The 17,474-nt window shown below is 44.3% G+C and overlaps 1 protein-coding gene across 1 annotated transcript; it reads right to left on the bottom strand.

Moving 5' to 3' along the window:
* Positions 1–1,966: 1,966 nt before the first annotated feature.
* On the bottom strand, positions 1,967–2,614 carry LOC147985264 (uncharacterized). The gene has a single exon (XM_087541486.1). The coding sequence runs from the start codon at positions 2,612–2,614 to the stop codon at positions 1,967–1,969; it is 648 nt and encodes a 215-aa protein (XP_087397612.1).
* Between the last annotated feature and the right edge of the window lie 14,860 nt (positions 2,615–17,474).

Below are 17,474 nucleotides of genomic sequence, written 5' to 3'. Positions count from 1 at the left end.
GCACTACACACAGCTAAGGGATCAATGATCAACTTGTGTGTCTATGGGGTGCCCCCTCCCCCGTATATAAAGGAGTGGAGGAGGGGGAGAGGGCCGGCCTCCTAGGCGAGCCCATGGGGGGAGTCCTACTCCCGATGGGAGTAGGATTCCCCCTTCCCTAGTTGGAGTAGGAGAGGGAAGGAAGGGGGAGATGGAGAGAAGGAAAGGGGGCCGACCCCCCCTCCCAATTCGGATTGGGCTTGGGGGGGGCCACGTTGGCCGCCTCCTCCTGCTTTCCACAATGGCCCATTAAGGCCCATTGACTCCCCGGGGGGTTCTGGAAACCTCTCGGTACTCCAGAAAATACCCGAACTCATCCGGAACCATTCCGATGTCCAAACATAGTCTTCCAATATATCAATGTTTATGTCTCGACCATTTTGAGACTCCTCGTCATGTCCGTGATCATATCCGGGACTCCGAACTACCTTCGGTACGTCAAAACACATCAACTCATAATACTGATCGTCACCGAACATTAAGCGTGCGGACCCTACGGGTTCGAGAACTATGTAGACATGACCGAGACACGTGTCTGGTCAATAACCAATAGCGGAACCTGGATGTTCATATTGGCTCCCACATATTCTACGAAGATCTTTATCGGTCAAACGGCATAACAATATACGTTGTTCCCTTTGTCATCGGTATGTTACTTGCCCGAGATTCGACCGTCGGTATCTCAATACCAAGTTCAATCTCCTTACCAGCAAGTCTCTTAACTCGTTCTATAATGCATCATCCCGTAACTAACTCATTAGTCACATTGCTTGCAAGGCTTATAGTGATGTGCATTACCAAGAGGGCCCAGAGATACCTCTCCAATACTCGGAGTGACAAATCCTATTCTCGATCTATGCCAACTCAACAAACACCATCGGAGACACCCGTAGAGCATCTTTATAGTCACCTAGTTATGTTGTGACGTTTGATAGCACACTAAGTGTTCCTCCGGTATTCGGGAGTTGCATGATCTCATAGTCATAGGAACATGTATAAGTTATGGAGAAAGCAATAGCGTCAAACTAAACGATCATCGTGCTAAGCTAACGGATGGGTCAAGTAAATCACATCATTCTCCAATGATATGATCCCGTTAATCAAATGGCAACTCATGTCTATGGTTAGGAAACATAACCATCATTGATTTAACGAGCTAGTCAAGTAGAGGCATACTAGTGACATTTTGTTTGTCTATGTATTCACACATGTACTAAGTTTCCGGTTAATACAATGCTAGCATGAATAATAAACATTGATCATGATATAAGGAAATATAAATAATAACAACTTTATTATTGCCTCCAGGGCATATTTCCTTCATATCCCTGGGAAAGAACCCTCCAAGAACTCGAAACCACCATGCACTGGCCCGACGATGGGAACCAACTGTCGTGGTTTTGTCATGGCAGATGCCCTTGTGAAAGGACTTAGGTGTGAGGCCATGGCTACGGTGATTAGCTTAAAGGGGTTGAGCAGGACGAGAGACACGAGTTTACCCAGGTTCAGCCCCTCACCAACAAGGTAAAAGCCTACTTCCTGCTTTGTGTTGTATTGATTGAGTATCGATTACAAGGGAACGAAATCGCTTAACCTAGCTCTTGATTGATTGTAACTTGAGTTTAACTGCCGCAGTTTCTTGCCTTTATATACACAGGTCGAGGCCCTGGGCTTACAAGAGTCCAAGCCGGATCATACAACATGACCGACTCGGGTTCTAAGTCGCCTTGCCTTGCTAGGCAAGTCGCCATCGGGCGGCTCACACCTCCGGGTTATGACGCCATCTCCGGGTCTTGGGCCTTCAATAGGCCCACCTCGTAAGCTGCCTCGAGTCTTCATACCTTATCTTCTTGGGCCTACTTAGGCCTTCCCTTATGATTCTCCAATAGTGTAACCCGGTCCCTCCTGGGCGGGTCACACCGTCTGGTTATATCCCCAACACAATGCATGAATCAATTGATCCAAGCATTCTTGGAAACCACCTTGCCTCTCCAATAGCCAACAACTTCTCCATGTCCTGCACATTTGGTTCTTTGAGATACTCAGGTACAAACACCTCCACCACGGCGCGGGCAAACTTGACAGTAGTCTTCAAGCATGTACTCTCCCCCATCCTGACCATCTCACCAACTGCATCTGCAATGGTACCAAGTGCAAGCATCCTCAGAGTAGCCATGCACTTCTGCTTGGGTGAGAAAGAGAGCAATCCCTTGTGAGCTTGAAGTAGTCTCCGTGTCCCTCCACCCCCTCTACAATGCGCAAAACAATGGTTTCTGCATGCAAAATGGCGACGAAACCATGGATCATCCGAGAAACCGGGCTTGGGAGCAAAGTAATCCCTGTACAGTAGCTTTGCTCCAGACACCCTATCCCGGTTGATCACTCTTCTTCCTTTCATTGAGCCCTTGAAGTTGAGAATATGCTCCACTGGGAGGTCCATTTCCTCTTGCATGCTCATGATCATGATGATGTCCACTTGTTCGTCCGAATCCGAGGAATCGAAGAACTCATCTTGAATCATTTGGTCAAGCTCCATCGGTCCATACTCCTCGTCTGACAAAGCATTGAAATCCATCGTTTTCCCTAACAAAATTACAAAAAACCTGGCCAGACAATGTGTCGAACACATCAAGCGTAAGGCGAAACCAGAGAGTTGTTAGACATACCGCGGTGGCGTCCGGGTCGGAGACAATGTCCCCTGCGGCGAGGACGGGAGAGAGGACTGCTTTGCCGGAGCTACTGACACAGAGGCTAGGAATGATTGCGGAGCGCGCGCGATGGTGGAGCTGCGAGCCGGACGGCGGGGAAGAGGAAGAAGAGAGGAGGGCGCAAATGGATCCGGCAGCTCTGGAAGGGCTGAATTTGGTGCACTTTGGGGTGGGGACGGGCTGTCGGGTCCGACGTGGGCGTGCCCAGGCGCCCCCATATACGCGCAATATTTGGGCTGGATATGACGGGTGCCGATCAGCTCGGGCATTTGAGGGCCGTTTGAGGGGACCGTCTAGGTAAAAAAAATGTGACCAGACAGTGACCAGGCGGCCTGCCCGGACGTATGAGACGGGTTTGAGGCGCGTGACTGTAGATGTTTCTAAGTAGAGCTTTTCATGTGCCTAGTTATTGAAGCATGGAACTAAACTTACCCTTTTTGCACCGCTACTAAATATGCACTGCCATTGTAGCCGAAGATATTTTTTTCCGCCTATGGCAACAACTAAAGATATTGCTAGGATGGCAAGTTAGTTTTTTTTTCAATTTTCAAGAACTCACCATGGCAACCCACACTATAGAAAATGGCAAGTTAAGATGCATTTTGTCATGGAAAATTGTTTGCCATTTTCTAGGGGGTGGCAAATTAGTTTGCATGCGAAAACAAAATGCATTTTTGTAAAAGAGAGGCGATTTTCTATGCATGGTGGTAGCTACGCACGCATGATGGCAGCTACACACCCTTTGGCATAAGTGCCTTTTTTGATATATGAGGTGTCAGGTTTCTTATGGCATTGGCACAAGTGCATTTTGTTGCATAGATATGACTTTTCTCACTTTTCTTTGTCCTATTTATTAACTTTTTGACAGAAGTGCCTTTTCATTGTGTAGAAAGGGCCTTTTCTCACCTCTCTCAGTCTTCTTGCTTACCTTTTTGGCATAATTGCCCGTTTTGCTTGCCCGGCTGGTCCAAAGTCACACTATTTTTGTTATAGAGTTATTTTTTATAGTCCAAAATAATTATAGATTAAAACCCATTGTCATTGTGCCCATAGCTCTTGCCCGCTATGGAAAACATCAAGAATTTCAACCGTCGAAGCATTTGCAAAGGCCTGTAGAGGATGATACCTCGTTGAGTTGCGCAATGGTGGACCATCGTGTACGATGGAGATTGGAAACCACACCAATCATACCGGTGGAGCCACCTCCCTAATCTAGGCAGCAACCGTGCAAAATCGCCAGACCAAGCCGGTGACCTTGCTCCAAAAGCTTGAGCATAAAGGTTATTGAAGACGATGATAATGTCACTAATGATGCCTACAGAGCCACACTGATAAAACAATTAATAGAAACAAACCATCCAATAAGACCGAAGAGGACAAAAACTCTCAAACTCCTCGACAACACTACATTGAGCCCTAGGAGATGGGACTAGAAGCACATGGTGTTTATTTGAGATAGCACTGCCACCACATTGTGGCAACATGTCACTATGAAACCAAAACATAATCTAAACAAATGAGAGACGAGGATCCTATACTATCAATCGCATGCCACCATAGCGGCGACAAAGAGATGGAGAAGAGCATAGATTGGACCTTGGGGAGGGTCACAACTAGAGTTGTGTTCAAATTCGTACATTCACATGGGTTTGGGGCTTGTTTTAAGTGCTACTATTACATTATAGTACTATAAGAAAATTAAAGACCAACAAGGTGTTAAGTTGTAAATAGGAAATAATAATATTATCCAACTCATAACCAACCCACATATCGAGGCCAACGTTCCAGCTTAGCTCTCTTTCTCTCATCTCTCCCATGTTCGCAGCCTCACGAAAGAACTTTTGAAGCAGGCACGTCAAATTATCCATCTTCTCTTATTTGTCTTTCTTGATTTATCAATGTTAAAACAAATCCATGCAAATTAAACCATTAGAAATTATCTTTGAGACTCCTCATCTCCACCCTCTATTCTCCTCCAACGACTTCTCAAATATTCTGTGGAGGTGTTTGGATATGAAGATTTTACTAAATGAGTATGTCTTAAGCATGCTTACGACTGTAATTAACTAATTATTTGCTTGGTTAGCATAACAAACTTAAAGAATAAGTAAATCTTAGTTTTCATATAATCAAAAAATTGAGTTTGGGAGAAAATGATAAACAGAGGTTTTTTCTATAAACCAATCTACCATATCTCTTGCACACAAATTTACCATTCTCATCCAAAAAAGATTATGTCCATACTTATCTCTAATGGAATTATTAATAAAATTGATTTTCTTAAATTCCTACCAAATACATGTTTAGTTAAAATTACATGCAATTTTATTTATCCAAACAACCTCTGATTATTATTTTCAGGTTTGCTTGGGTGTCCTATAATTAGGGTTTTTTATACTACTTCTTCCATTGATCATTTGAATAATCATTTTTAGAAAATCTAAAAAAATGGAATTGTGTTTTGCTACTTTTTCACGGAGCAGTCGCGCGTGTAATGATAATTACCCAGTTGGCTTTCTTGTACATGTGATAAAATTGTGATTTCACTTCGCGGCCTAAAAATTTGAGGTACGACCCCTGGTTGTGTTATACAACTACTTCAACAATGTAAATTTGTAATGCGCTATTTGTATAACAAAATATGATATTTAATGTAGTAAACAATTGATGCAAAAAAGGACCGCAATAGCAATCAGACATTAGATCTCGGAGCCATCCCTAGTGAATGATTTGTTCGTGATGGATGGTGCACCAGATCGAACGAATTTTTTCTCTGGAAAGAGAACCCCGGTGTGAACCCTAACCCCTTCATCACAATAAAATTCTCTTTACAGAAAAAGCACATACCAGTATAAAAAGTGGGCTAGAAAAAGGCCTAGCTTGAACATCGTAAAAAACAAGCCTTAAAAGAGATAATATTTTGCACACGGCTTGTTTTAGCTAAAAACATACAAAACATGCCATCTGTTTTAAAATAGAACAACAACATAGCTAGGGATTAAAAATATATTAAATTTTTCAAAACACAAGTCTAGATGATAAATTGCCATGACTTTTAATTGTTTTGGCCATTTAAAGAAACCATTTGACATGTCTCTGAAATATACCGTGGCTTGGAGAAATTGTCGTGTATGTAAAATTATCCGTTGTCCAGCGAATGCAATTTGCCATGGCTCGAAAGTTGATTTTTTTTTACAATTCAAACAATGGTTTAAGAATTCAAAACAACTAACTGGTAGGATGTGTCTTTCAACATAAGTTTGCCATACCTAAATGCCATACATGAAAACTTACAATTGACATGCATGAAAAATTAAATCTTCCATAGCTTAAAAACAAACAAAAAACTTAATAATTCTGTTTGAACCTAAGTTGTCTTTGTTTCATAAGAGAAATGAATTTTCCTTATGGTCCAACAAATAAATTTGCCATAGTCCAAATATAAAATTGCCATGGTACAAGAACTAAATTTGCCGTGATAGAGAACAAAAATATTATACAGTGGATTGTTCGCTAAATTTGCCAGGGGCCAAAAAAGAATTGCCATGGTCCATAAAGTAAATTTTCCATGGTCCAAAAAAGGATTTGCCATGATCTAAAAAAAAGAGAAATCGACATGCTATTTGTAATAAAAATTCTAGGATGCGTACGGACTACCTGCCAATGTGCTAAAATGGCAATTTTAGAACCTTTTCATTTATTAAAAAACATGGCAAATATTCTAACAATAACTTTTCTAATACTCTCATAGCAAAATCTAGTTTTTTTTGCTATTTCCCTACACGAGCACACTTTCAAAACCAGTACATATGGTGATTTCTTACAACGCTAGCATGGCATACCCCCATAGCAATCCTTGAAATGCCCCCTACTTTTTTACACCATTGTCACTTTTTTGTGTACGACTTTGCTGACAAAATGTAGATGGTGGACCAAAGCAACTCCATAATTTTCTATTATGTTTTTTATATCATGGCAGATTCACTTTCCTATGTTTTTCTAAAATCATGGCAATTTGTCCATATTTTTTCTAAATGATGATATGGAAAAACTTGTATATTTAATGTTTTATGCAACCATGACAAGTTTTACAAAAAATATATTTTCTTGTGGTCGTATGACAATTTTTACAAAAAGAAAATAATTTGCTACCTATGGTGGTAGCTACGCATGGCCCCAATTTTGGCCCCAATTTTTATCTATAATTATTTTGGACCATAAAAAATAACTCTATAACAAAAATAGCGCGACTTTGGACCAGCTAGGCAAGCAAATGGGCAATTATACCAAGAAGGTAAGCAAGAAGACTGAGAGAAGTGAGAAAAGGCCCTTTCTACACAATCAAAAGGCACTTGTGTAAAAAGGTAATAAAAAGACAAAGAGAAGTGCGAAAAAGTCATTTCTATAAAACAAAAATGCACTTGTGCCAATGCCATAAGAAACCTGACACCTCATATATCAAAAAAGGCACTTATGCCAAAGGGTGTGTAGCTGCCACCATGGTTGCATAGTTACCACCATGCATAGAAAATCGCCTCTCCAAAGGCCAATAGTATTGGTTGTTTTTCCTTCGTTTATGGTCTTCTATATATTTTGGGTTTAGCTACCACAAGATGTGAGTGTACTCAATGTTTTCTTTATATCTAATACTCCTCCGTCTCAAAATAAGTGTTTCAACTTTGTACTAATTTTAGTATAAAATTATACTAAATTTGAGACACTTATTTTGGGACGGAGGGAGTATAAGGTAAAATAATAATAATAGTAAAAAATAGTCCACAAGAACTTGAAGATCATCCACGACATTTCCTATTCCTTTTTTCCTTTGCTTCTACTTTGGCCCAGAACAGATTCTACTTAGTTTAATGGTTTTGCAAAATGTTCATGCGTCTTAGTGAATTATAGACTTGTCTTTCTTCTATATGTTAATGGTCAATAGTTCACTACTAATTTGAAATGCTGTCATCGAAGATGGCACCTGCAGGCTCTGGCGACGCCCTGGGCGACTCCCTCGCCACCGGCCTCACCCCCTCCGTCGCTACCCCCCCCCCCCGTCCCATCTTGAGTGGTGTGGGCGGACCTCGCCGAGGCCGACGACATTGCGGCGGGCCGCCCGGTGGTGTGCCGTGACCGCGTCCCTCCCCTCATCCCCATCTTTGTGTTGCGGCCCGACATCGCCGGTGGCCTTGCTCCCAGGGGTGGGAGTTCGACCGCCCGCAAGTCCGCCTGGCGCCGTCGCCGGCTGAGGGAGTCCTGGATTAAGGGGTCCTTGGGCGTCCGACCTGTTGGACATGGGCCGGACTGATGGGCCGTGAAGATACAAGATGGAAGACTCTCTCCCGTGTTCGGATGGGACTCTCCTTGGCGTGGATGGTAAGCCTAGCGTTCGGATATGAAGATTCCTTTCTCTGTAACCGACTTTTTATAACCCTAGTCCCCTCCGGTGTCTATATAAACCGGAGGGTTTAGTCCGTAGAGGCAATCACAATCATACAGGCTAGACTTCTAGGGTTTTAGCCATTACGATCTCGTGGTAGATCAACTCTTGTAATACTCATATCCATCAAGATCAATCAAGCAGGAAGTAGGGTATTACCTCCATAGAGAGGGCCCAAACCTAGGTAAACATCGTGTCCCCTGTCTCCTGTTACCATCGACCTTAGACGCACAGTTCGAGACCCCCCTACCCGAGATCCGCCGGTTTTGACACCGACATTGGTGCTTTCATTGAGAGTTCCGCTGTGACGTCAAAGACAGGATTGATGGCTCACCTTGTTATCAAGGACAGTATCACCTCCGGAGGAGCCCTGGCCTCAGGCCAAACCCTCCGGCTGGGCGGCTTTACCATGACCGCCCGTGCGGCCATTAAGCCGACGATGACTTCTCAAGTCAACGAAAATCGCCTCCGTGTTGACTCCGAATACTCCAAACGGATGGATCCGACGGAGTTGTCATCTTTAAACGAACTCTTGGATCGCATCGCCGCCTTGGGGGTCGCTACAGACTACGATCGGATTGGGCTTAAACCCAATCACAGAGAAAACACATCTCCGCCGATCACCCATCAGATAGCGGTAGTAGCGGAGGAAAACAACAACTCTTCCTCTATATTGAGGTCGAACTATGTTAGGATTTCTGAGCTCGAAGAGCCGGATACCTGTCTGCGGAACAACACGCCCTGTCCTCCGAACCTAGAATCGGACGGTGGACCTGAAAAATCGGTTGATATCCCGGAGCCCGAACTATTAAGCTCGGAAGTTTCTCAAACTCCGGATCCCAAATTGGGTTAGGGTTCGGATTTAAAGCTACCCACCCACCCAGATATACGCGATGTACATACGACAGCAGTCTCAAGAAACAGTCCATCACTTTTGGGCCAGATTCCTTCTTGTCAAAGACAAGATTAAAGAGTGCCGCGACGAAGACGCGATCTTAGTATTCTGCAATAATTGCATGGACGAAGGAATCCTCAACGCCATCAACCGCCGTCGTGTATTACACTTTGCTGACTTGGCAACCATACTACAAAAGGACTGGGCAATGGAAAGCGCCTAGAAAACTCAGGCGGCTCGCTCGGAACCACCGGTTTCCACTCAACCCCTCGTCCGGGCAAAAAGGATGCACCCTCATGGGGCGCCCGACCCAATAGTAAAGAAATCTAAGCCCATTACGCGGCACGGAACCGTTCTAGATGGATGGCTCGATAGGCCATGCAGAATACACACAACACCGGATACCATACCAACCCACAACCTTAGAGCATGTTGGATACTCCGGCAAGTGGCCAAGAGCGGCGAGGATATCCTCACCAAAAATACCTCAGAGCAACACCCCCGGAAGATGATGACCTCAGCGTATTGACGGTCTTTGAGACTTTCGTTTCAAACAATTGGCACAAAAGGGCGCTCCGCGACCTCGCCGAAGTCTGCCAATTCGCAGCAACAAACCACTGGAACGACATAGCCATAACTTCCAATGCCAGTGACAAACCAAAATGTTGGACAGCCCGGGCACTAGCCGCCTTGATCCTCAATCCAATTGTGGACGGTTTTTGGCTCACCAAAGTGCTCATGGATGGCGGCGGTGGACTAAACCTTATCTACGAGGAGACACTCAACAAAATGGAAATAGACAGGAGCCGCATCGAGCAAAGTAGCACGACCTTCCAAGGAATCATTCCCAGTCGGGAGGCGTAATGCGCGGGAAAAATCATGCTCGACGTGGTATTTGGCACGCCGGAGAATTATCGGTCCGAAGAGATAACCTTCCAAGTGGCCCCTTTCAACAGTGGATATCACGCCCTATTGGGGCGAGATGCATTTACACGCTTCCAAGCTATACCTCATTACGGGTACATGAAGCTCAAGATGCCCAGGCCCAATGGTATTATCACTCTTGCCAGTGATCCAGACATAGCATTCTGCACCGAAAATAAAACCGCATCCCTGGACCTTGAGGCACTGTCTGAAGCCCTCACGGCCGAAGAGTTAACCGCGCTGCGCTCCACGGTGGATAAGGATGACGTAATCCTGGACAAGCGACCCAAATCCACCTGCTTTAAACCAGCAGACAAAATAGTCAAATTTCAAGTCCACCCGACGGACCCCAAGAAGACAGCATCCATCGGGGTACAGCTGGACCCAACGGTGGACGCCGTGCTACGAGAATTCCTGCGCGAGAACTGGGACATATTCGCCTCGCACCCTTCTGATATGCCAGGAATCCCACGCAGGTTGGCTGAACACAGCCTCAACATATTGAAGGGATATAAACCGGTCAAGCAAACACTGCGGCGCTTTTCCGAACCCAAAGGACAAGCTATGGGGGAGGATCTAGCCAAGTTAATCGAGGCTGGATTCATCAGAGAAATAAAACACCCGGACTGGCTAGCAAACCTGGTGATGGTGCCAAAGAAGGATAAATCCTGGTGCCTATGCGTCGATTTCAAAGACCTCAACAAGGCCTGCCATAAGGATCCCTTCCCCTCCCTCGCATCGATCAGATTATTGACGCTACCGCGGGACACGACTCACTGTGTTTCCTCGACGCATACTCCGGATACCATCAAATCAAAATTAAGGAGTCCGACCAAGCCGTAACGGCATTCATTACCCCATATGGGCCGTTCTGCTACAACACTATGCCCTTTGTACTTAAAAACGCCGGCGCCACCTACCAACGCATGATTCAAACATGCCTGGAGAAACAGATCGGCAAGACAGTTGAAGCATATGTGGACGACATCATCATCAAAACTAGGCATGTCGAGTCATTGATAGATGATCTGTGTCTCACATTCGACAACCTCCATACATATGACATCAAGCTCAATCCGGAAAAGTGTGTTTTTGGCATTCCCGCCGGAAAACTGCTGGGCTTCATCGTCTCCAATAGAGGAATTGAGGAAAATCCAGCCAAAATCCGAGCTTTGTCTCAATTGGCTACACCAACAGACCTTAAACAGGTCCAACAACTAGCCGGATGTGTGGCAGCTTTAAGCCGCTTTATCTCCAGACTAGGAGAAAAAGCATTGCCGCTTTATCGCCTTCTTCGATGCACTGATGTAGGATTGAAAGTATGTCTAGAGGGTGGGTGATTAGACTACTTGACCAAATAAAAACTTAACCTTTTCCCAATTTTAGTTCTTGGCAGATTTTAGCTATTGTAGGACAAGTCAAGCAATCATCACACAATTCAAGCAAGCATGCAAAGAGTATATTGGCAGTGGAAAGTAAAGCATGCAACTTGCAAGAATGTGAAGGGAAGGGTTTGGAGAATTCAAACGCAATTGGAGACACGGATGTTTTCCCCGTGGTTCGAATAGGTGGTGCTATCCTACATCCACGTTGATGGAGACTTCAACCCACGAAGGGTAACGGTCACGCGAGTCCACGGAGGGCTCCACCCACGAAGGGTCCACGAAGTAGCAACCTTGTCTATCCCACCATGGCCATCGCCCATGAAGGACTTGCCTCACTAGCGGTAGATCTTCACAAAGTAGGCGATCTCCTTGCCCTTACAAACTCCTTGGTTCAACGCCACAATCTTGTCGGAGGCTCCCAAGTGACACCTAGCCAATCTAGGAGACACCACTCTCCAAGAAGTAACAAATGGTGTGTTGATGATGAACTCCTTGCTCTTGTTCTTCAAATGATAGTCTCCCCAACACTCAACTCTCTCTCATAGGATTTGGATTTTGTGGAAAGAAGATTTGAGTGGAAAGCAACTTGGGGAAGGCTAGAGATCAAGATTCATACGGTAGGAATGGAATATCTTGGTCTCAACACATGAGTAGGTGGTTCTCTCTCAGAACATATGAGTTGGAATTGTGTATGTGTTCTGATGGCTCTCTCCACGAATGAAGAGGAGGTGGAGGGGTATATTAGCCTCCACACAAAATCCAACTGTTACACACAGTTTTCCAATCTCGGTGGGACTGAATCAACAAACTCGGTCGGACCGAAAAGGTAAACCTAGTGACCGTTAGAGATTTTCGGTGGGACTGACATGCAACTCGGTAGGACCGATATGGTTAGGGTTTGGGCATAACGTAATCTCGGTGAGACCGATTACACAAACTCGGTGAGACCGAGTTTGGTAATAAGCTAACCAGAGAGTTGGTCAGGTAAACTCGGTGGGACCGATTTGCTCTTTCGGTGAGACCGAAAAGTTACAAAAAGGAAACGGAGAGTTCACACTGCAATCTCGGTGGGACCGATTCGCTCTTTCGGTGAGACCGAAAAGTTACGAAAGGGAAACAGAGAGTTTGCAATCCCATCTCGGTGAGACCGAGATCCCTATCGGTAGAACCGAATTGCTAGGGTTTGGCAGTGGCTTATGACAAGTGAAACTCGGTGGCGCCGGATAGAAAGAATCGGTAGGACCGAGTTTGGCTTAGGGTTTAGGTCATATGTGGATATGGGAAAGTAGTTGAGGGTTTTGGAGCATATCACTAAGCACATGAAGCAAGAGGCTCATTAAGCAACACCTCATCCCTCCTTGATAATATTGGCTTTTCCTAAAGACTCAATGTGATCTTGGATCACTAAAATATAAAATGAAGAGTCTTGAGCTTTTGATCTTGAGCCAATCCTTTGTCCTTAGCATTTTGAGGGTTCCACTTTCACATCCATGCCATGCCAATCATTGAGCTTTCCTGAAATAGTCATCTTGGAATAGCATTAGCTCAATGAGCTATATGTTGTTATGAATTACCAAAACCACCTAGGGATAGTTGCACTTTCAACCTCCCCCTTTTTGGTAATTGATGACAACATATAGATCAAAGCTTCGACAAATGATAATAAGCATGAAATATATCGTCGCTTTGAGAAGTATGTGACAAGTAAGAGCTCCCCCTAAATTTGTGCATATTTAAAATTTGCTTTGGACTGCAAATGCACAAAGAGTTAGAGTCATGGGTTACTCTTCCATGTCACATACATCTTGGTGGAGCGCTTAAAATGATAAGAATGAAATACATGCACTCATCACCAAGAATAGTGAATGATCACATAAGATAGATAAGATGATAATATTAAGCAAACATTAAGTGTAGCTTATGATCAAACACATGATCATCAATGTCTCATGAGCAATGACATAGTATCTCACACAAAAGCAAACAAAGTTCGAAAAAACCACCAAATAAAACAAGAGAGAATAAAAGCAACACTCTCTCTCGAAGCCTATGATCTATACATTTTCTCCCCCTTTGGAAACAAGTTACCAAAAAGTTCCTAGAAAATGCATAGTGCTAAGTCGACACTCAGGCTTGATCTTCAGGTGGTGGTGGAGTCCGGAGCACTCCAAGGACGAAGCCTTCTGTAGACGTGGTCGGAGTCGAGGCTGAAGTGGACGCTGGAGCTGGTGGAACTGAGGCTGTAGCTGGTGCAGACGTGGTAGCTCTGGGGTCAGCAACTGGCACTGTAGACGACCTCGGACCTCGTGGCACTCTGGCAAAGGCATCAGTTGTAGTCTTGCCTCTCCTCTCCTGCATGTCATCCTAGAGCTGCTCCACTGCAGTCTGAATCTCTGTCACTTTGACATCCAAGTCATAGAACTTTTGTTCCATGATCCTCTCTAAGCTTGCCTGGTTCTGAGTTAGGGTGGCTAGTCCTTGCTCAATGCGCAGGGAGGATGCAATCAAGTAACCAAGCTGCTCTTGTTTGGTTTTCAGGAAATATTCAGATGCCTCCTCTTGAGTAGGCATCTTGGCAGCTTTCTCCTTCCTCGCCTTCTCCTTCTTGGCTTGTGCTTGGGCAGATGATGGCTCATTCTCAGTCATGGCCACTTGATTATCTTCAAAGTCTGGACGGATGGGCAGGTGTTCCTTGTCCAATAAGTATATGCCCGTGCCCATCTTAGAGTTGATGAGCTCCTGAATCTGTGGGGCATATCCACATCTCCTCTTCTGGTCTGCTGCTGTCCTCTTCTGCCACATAATCCTCATCTTCTGAGTCTGAGGTTCTCTTCTTTCTCTGTCTTGTGGCAGCTTTAGGCAGATTGCTAGGGGTGCTCCTGCTGCCATCATCTGAGGAACCTGAGGGACTAGTGCCCTCACTCATCTATACTTTCTGCTCTGACAAGTTCTGGCTATCACTTTGGTCTGACATGATGCAAACTCTGACTGCTGACCCTGTGAATAGGTTATAGATGAGATAGAGTGGATAAGCATCACAAAATGCAGAGATTTTTGCAAAAGAATAATTCAAAAACTTAGTTTTAGTTTCCCACTGAAAGCATCTCGGATCTACCGATTTCTAAACTCGGTGATACCGAAGCAGTTTTGGCACCTAAACTAGTGAACTCGGTCAGACCGAGTCACAATTTGGTGGCACCGAGACTGCTAGGGTTTCACAGAGTTCCAAAATCGGTCACACCGATAAGTAATTCTCGGTCAGACCGAGTCTCACTTGTGCAGTGGCATAAGCCAAATCGGTGGGACCGAGTTTTTCAACTCGGTGGGTCCGAGATGGTTTCGGCGGAAACCTAACCCTAAATTTTTTGAATTAAACCTAATCTACGAGTTCATTGACTGGATAGAAGTTTAACAAACGTGGCAAGAATCATGATGATCACAATGTGCTAAGAATCGGATTGGGGAATAGCACAAAGATCGAGTCCATACCCTAGTTCAGCGGAGACTCGCTACGGCGGCAACGGCGGGGTTGAATTTCCGTTGACGGCGACGAAGACCAGCGACTGGAGGCGGCTGGCGGCAAGGAGACGATCCGGAGACCAAGTTGGCAGAGCAGGCTATCGCGCGGGCGAAGGGGTTCGGAGAAATTTCCAAATTTTTGCCCATGACTATATATAGCCCGACCCTGTCGGTGTGACCGAGTGGAACAACTCGGTGGCACCGAGATGCAAAACTGTATACAGTTGTTGCAACTCGGTGTGACCGAATGGTTCAAATTGGTTGCACCGAGATCGAAAACCTAGATCAACTTAATGATCTCGGTAGGACCGAAAGTAGGGTATCGGTCAGACCGAGAATCATAAAGAGGTTTTGGAAGTTTAAGTCTATGACGACTCTGAGCGCTCCTCACACAGAGTGGTTTGAATCTGACTTGATCAAATTTTGTGATGTAGCATGAATAGAGTTTGAGACGAGGAAAGCATAGATAGCTAGAGGAGGTTCTTAGGCATTCTTGTCCATCCACTTGGCAAAAGGAAATAAAACCAAACAATCAAAACAACAAGTGGATGTCCTCGAATGAGTAAAATATGCAACCAGCATGCTCACACAATAAGATGGAAAATGAAATATGTGACAAGGCATGCACAACCAATTCTAGCATCTATCAAGCAATTTGCGATGACAAGGTCATCTATATATGAGTATATTGACTTAGGAGTCAAGTGAGAACACTTGATCATAGGTCATACTCATCGTTCAAGCACAAGTGGGGTTACCACTTTTACATAAAGCATTGTTGTGTTCACATCTTTAGAGTTGCTTTAGCTCAAGTCTTAGAGTAAAGCTCCCCCTAGATGTGATATCCCCCCTTAGAGGGATGAACTAACCTCGGGTTTTGTCGATGATGACTTCATGTAGATGTTGAAGATGTGGATGCTCAATGTTGATGTAGATCACTTGGAGCTATCCATTTGAGTGAATTGCACTTTCAATACCTACATGGGTTAGTCCCACAAGGAACAAACAAGGATATCCATAGACATAGAGTGATGCACACACAAGATGATGTCCATGAAAACTTTTAGGTTACCTTGTCCCTTGTCTTACCAACAAGAGGGTTTGTGACTCCTTGAACTAGTGCAAGATGTGGAAGTTGATTGCACTTGTTCTTGCCAAAATGATAAGAGTGAAGTATGTTGGCGGAGTCACCCTCAAGAACTCTCTAGTTCTTCTTCTTTTGGATCCACACCATCTTGATGGGAATCCTTGGAGTTGTAGTCATACTTGATGAAGTGGAACTTGAAGTAGTCTTGGGAATCCACTTGACTAAGGTCTTAGGAGCTTCTTCAAATGCATCAATTTCCTCTTGAAGCTTGTCCTTGCCTTTTTGCTTGTAGCCTTGTGGTGGAAGATCATCTTGAGCTTGTGTCCCCTTGAAAGAAGTATCATACTTCTCTTGTTGAGGAACAAACTTTGTCTTGGGGTATTGATCTTCTTCCCACTCAACTCCATTGGCATTGAACTTTCGTTCAAAACCAACACCTTGATTCTTCCGGTGCATTCCTTGCTTGCGCACAATTTCCTCGAATTGCTTACTCCCGCCAAGGCTTTTGTACACTCCTTTCTCTATAATTCCCTTCAATAAGCTATTTTCTTGCTCAAGTGTAACTTGGCTAAGAGAATCATTAGTGTAATCAAGAGAACTACTAGAAGCAACAATATTGGATTTAGCATGATCATTGTTACTGCTAGAGGAAGAATCTTTCTTGTTCTTGTTACTAGACTTGACTTGAGGCATGTAAGTGGATAAGAGTAAACGCTTGGCAATGTAAGAAGAACTTTTCTTGCGGAGATCATCATTGATTGCTTTTTAGAACTCATGGTCTTGCTCAAGATTGAGCTTTTCAAAGCGTAATTACTCATGAGCTCTTAAAAGTTCTCGATGATCTTCGAAGATAGTTTCATGAGCTAACTTAAGAGTGTTTAGTTCTTTAGTTAGAGCCTCAATCTTCTCCTTATCATTGTCATTCGTTTTATCTTGATTAGCATGATTAATTGACGTTTCATCATAGTATTCATCACTAGAGTTGTCAACAAGCAAATCATCACCTAACAAGTCATCTTCATCACTATTGAAATCAACATACTCGGGGTGTGTTACCTTAGGACCTTTGGCCATGAAGCATCTTCCAATTCCTTCATTTGGTGAGTCAAATATGTCGTAGGAGTTGGTTGACACAAGTGCTAGACCGGCAACACCTTCATCTTGAGTATCTTCGGAGTCGGAGTGATAACTTCTCTCGGAGTGGCTGTCGGAGTCGGAGCCAGATACCCATTCACCAACATGAGCTTGATGTCTTCGTTTTGTGTAGCTCCTTGATGATTTTTCCTTCCTTTCCGAATCCTTGCTTCTCCGTGAGTATCTTCGTTCATAACGATCATCTCTACTCCTTCTCTCTCTTGGTGGTGATTCTTTGCTTCTTCTTTTTGGAGAATCTTCTCTTCTCTTGTAGGGAGCCATACACTCATTGGAATAGTGTCCGGGTCTTCCACAACTGTAGCAGTTTCGCTCTCGACTAGAAGAT

This window comes from Triticum urartu, chromosome 2A (genome assembly GCF_056163025.1).
Source record: "Triticum urartu cultivar PI428250 chromosome 2A, HENAU_Tu73, whole genome shotgun sequence".
Taxonomy (NCBI): Eukaryota; Viridiplantae; Streptophyta; class Magnoliopsida; order Poales; family Poaceae; genus Triticum; species Triticum urartu.
This window is presented reverse-complemented; position numbering and strand designations above follow the sequence as displayed.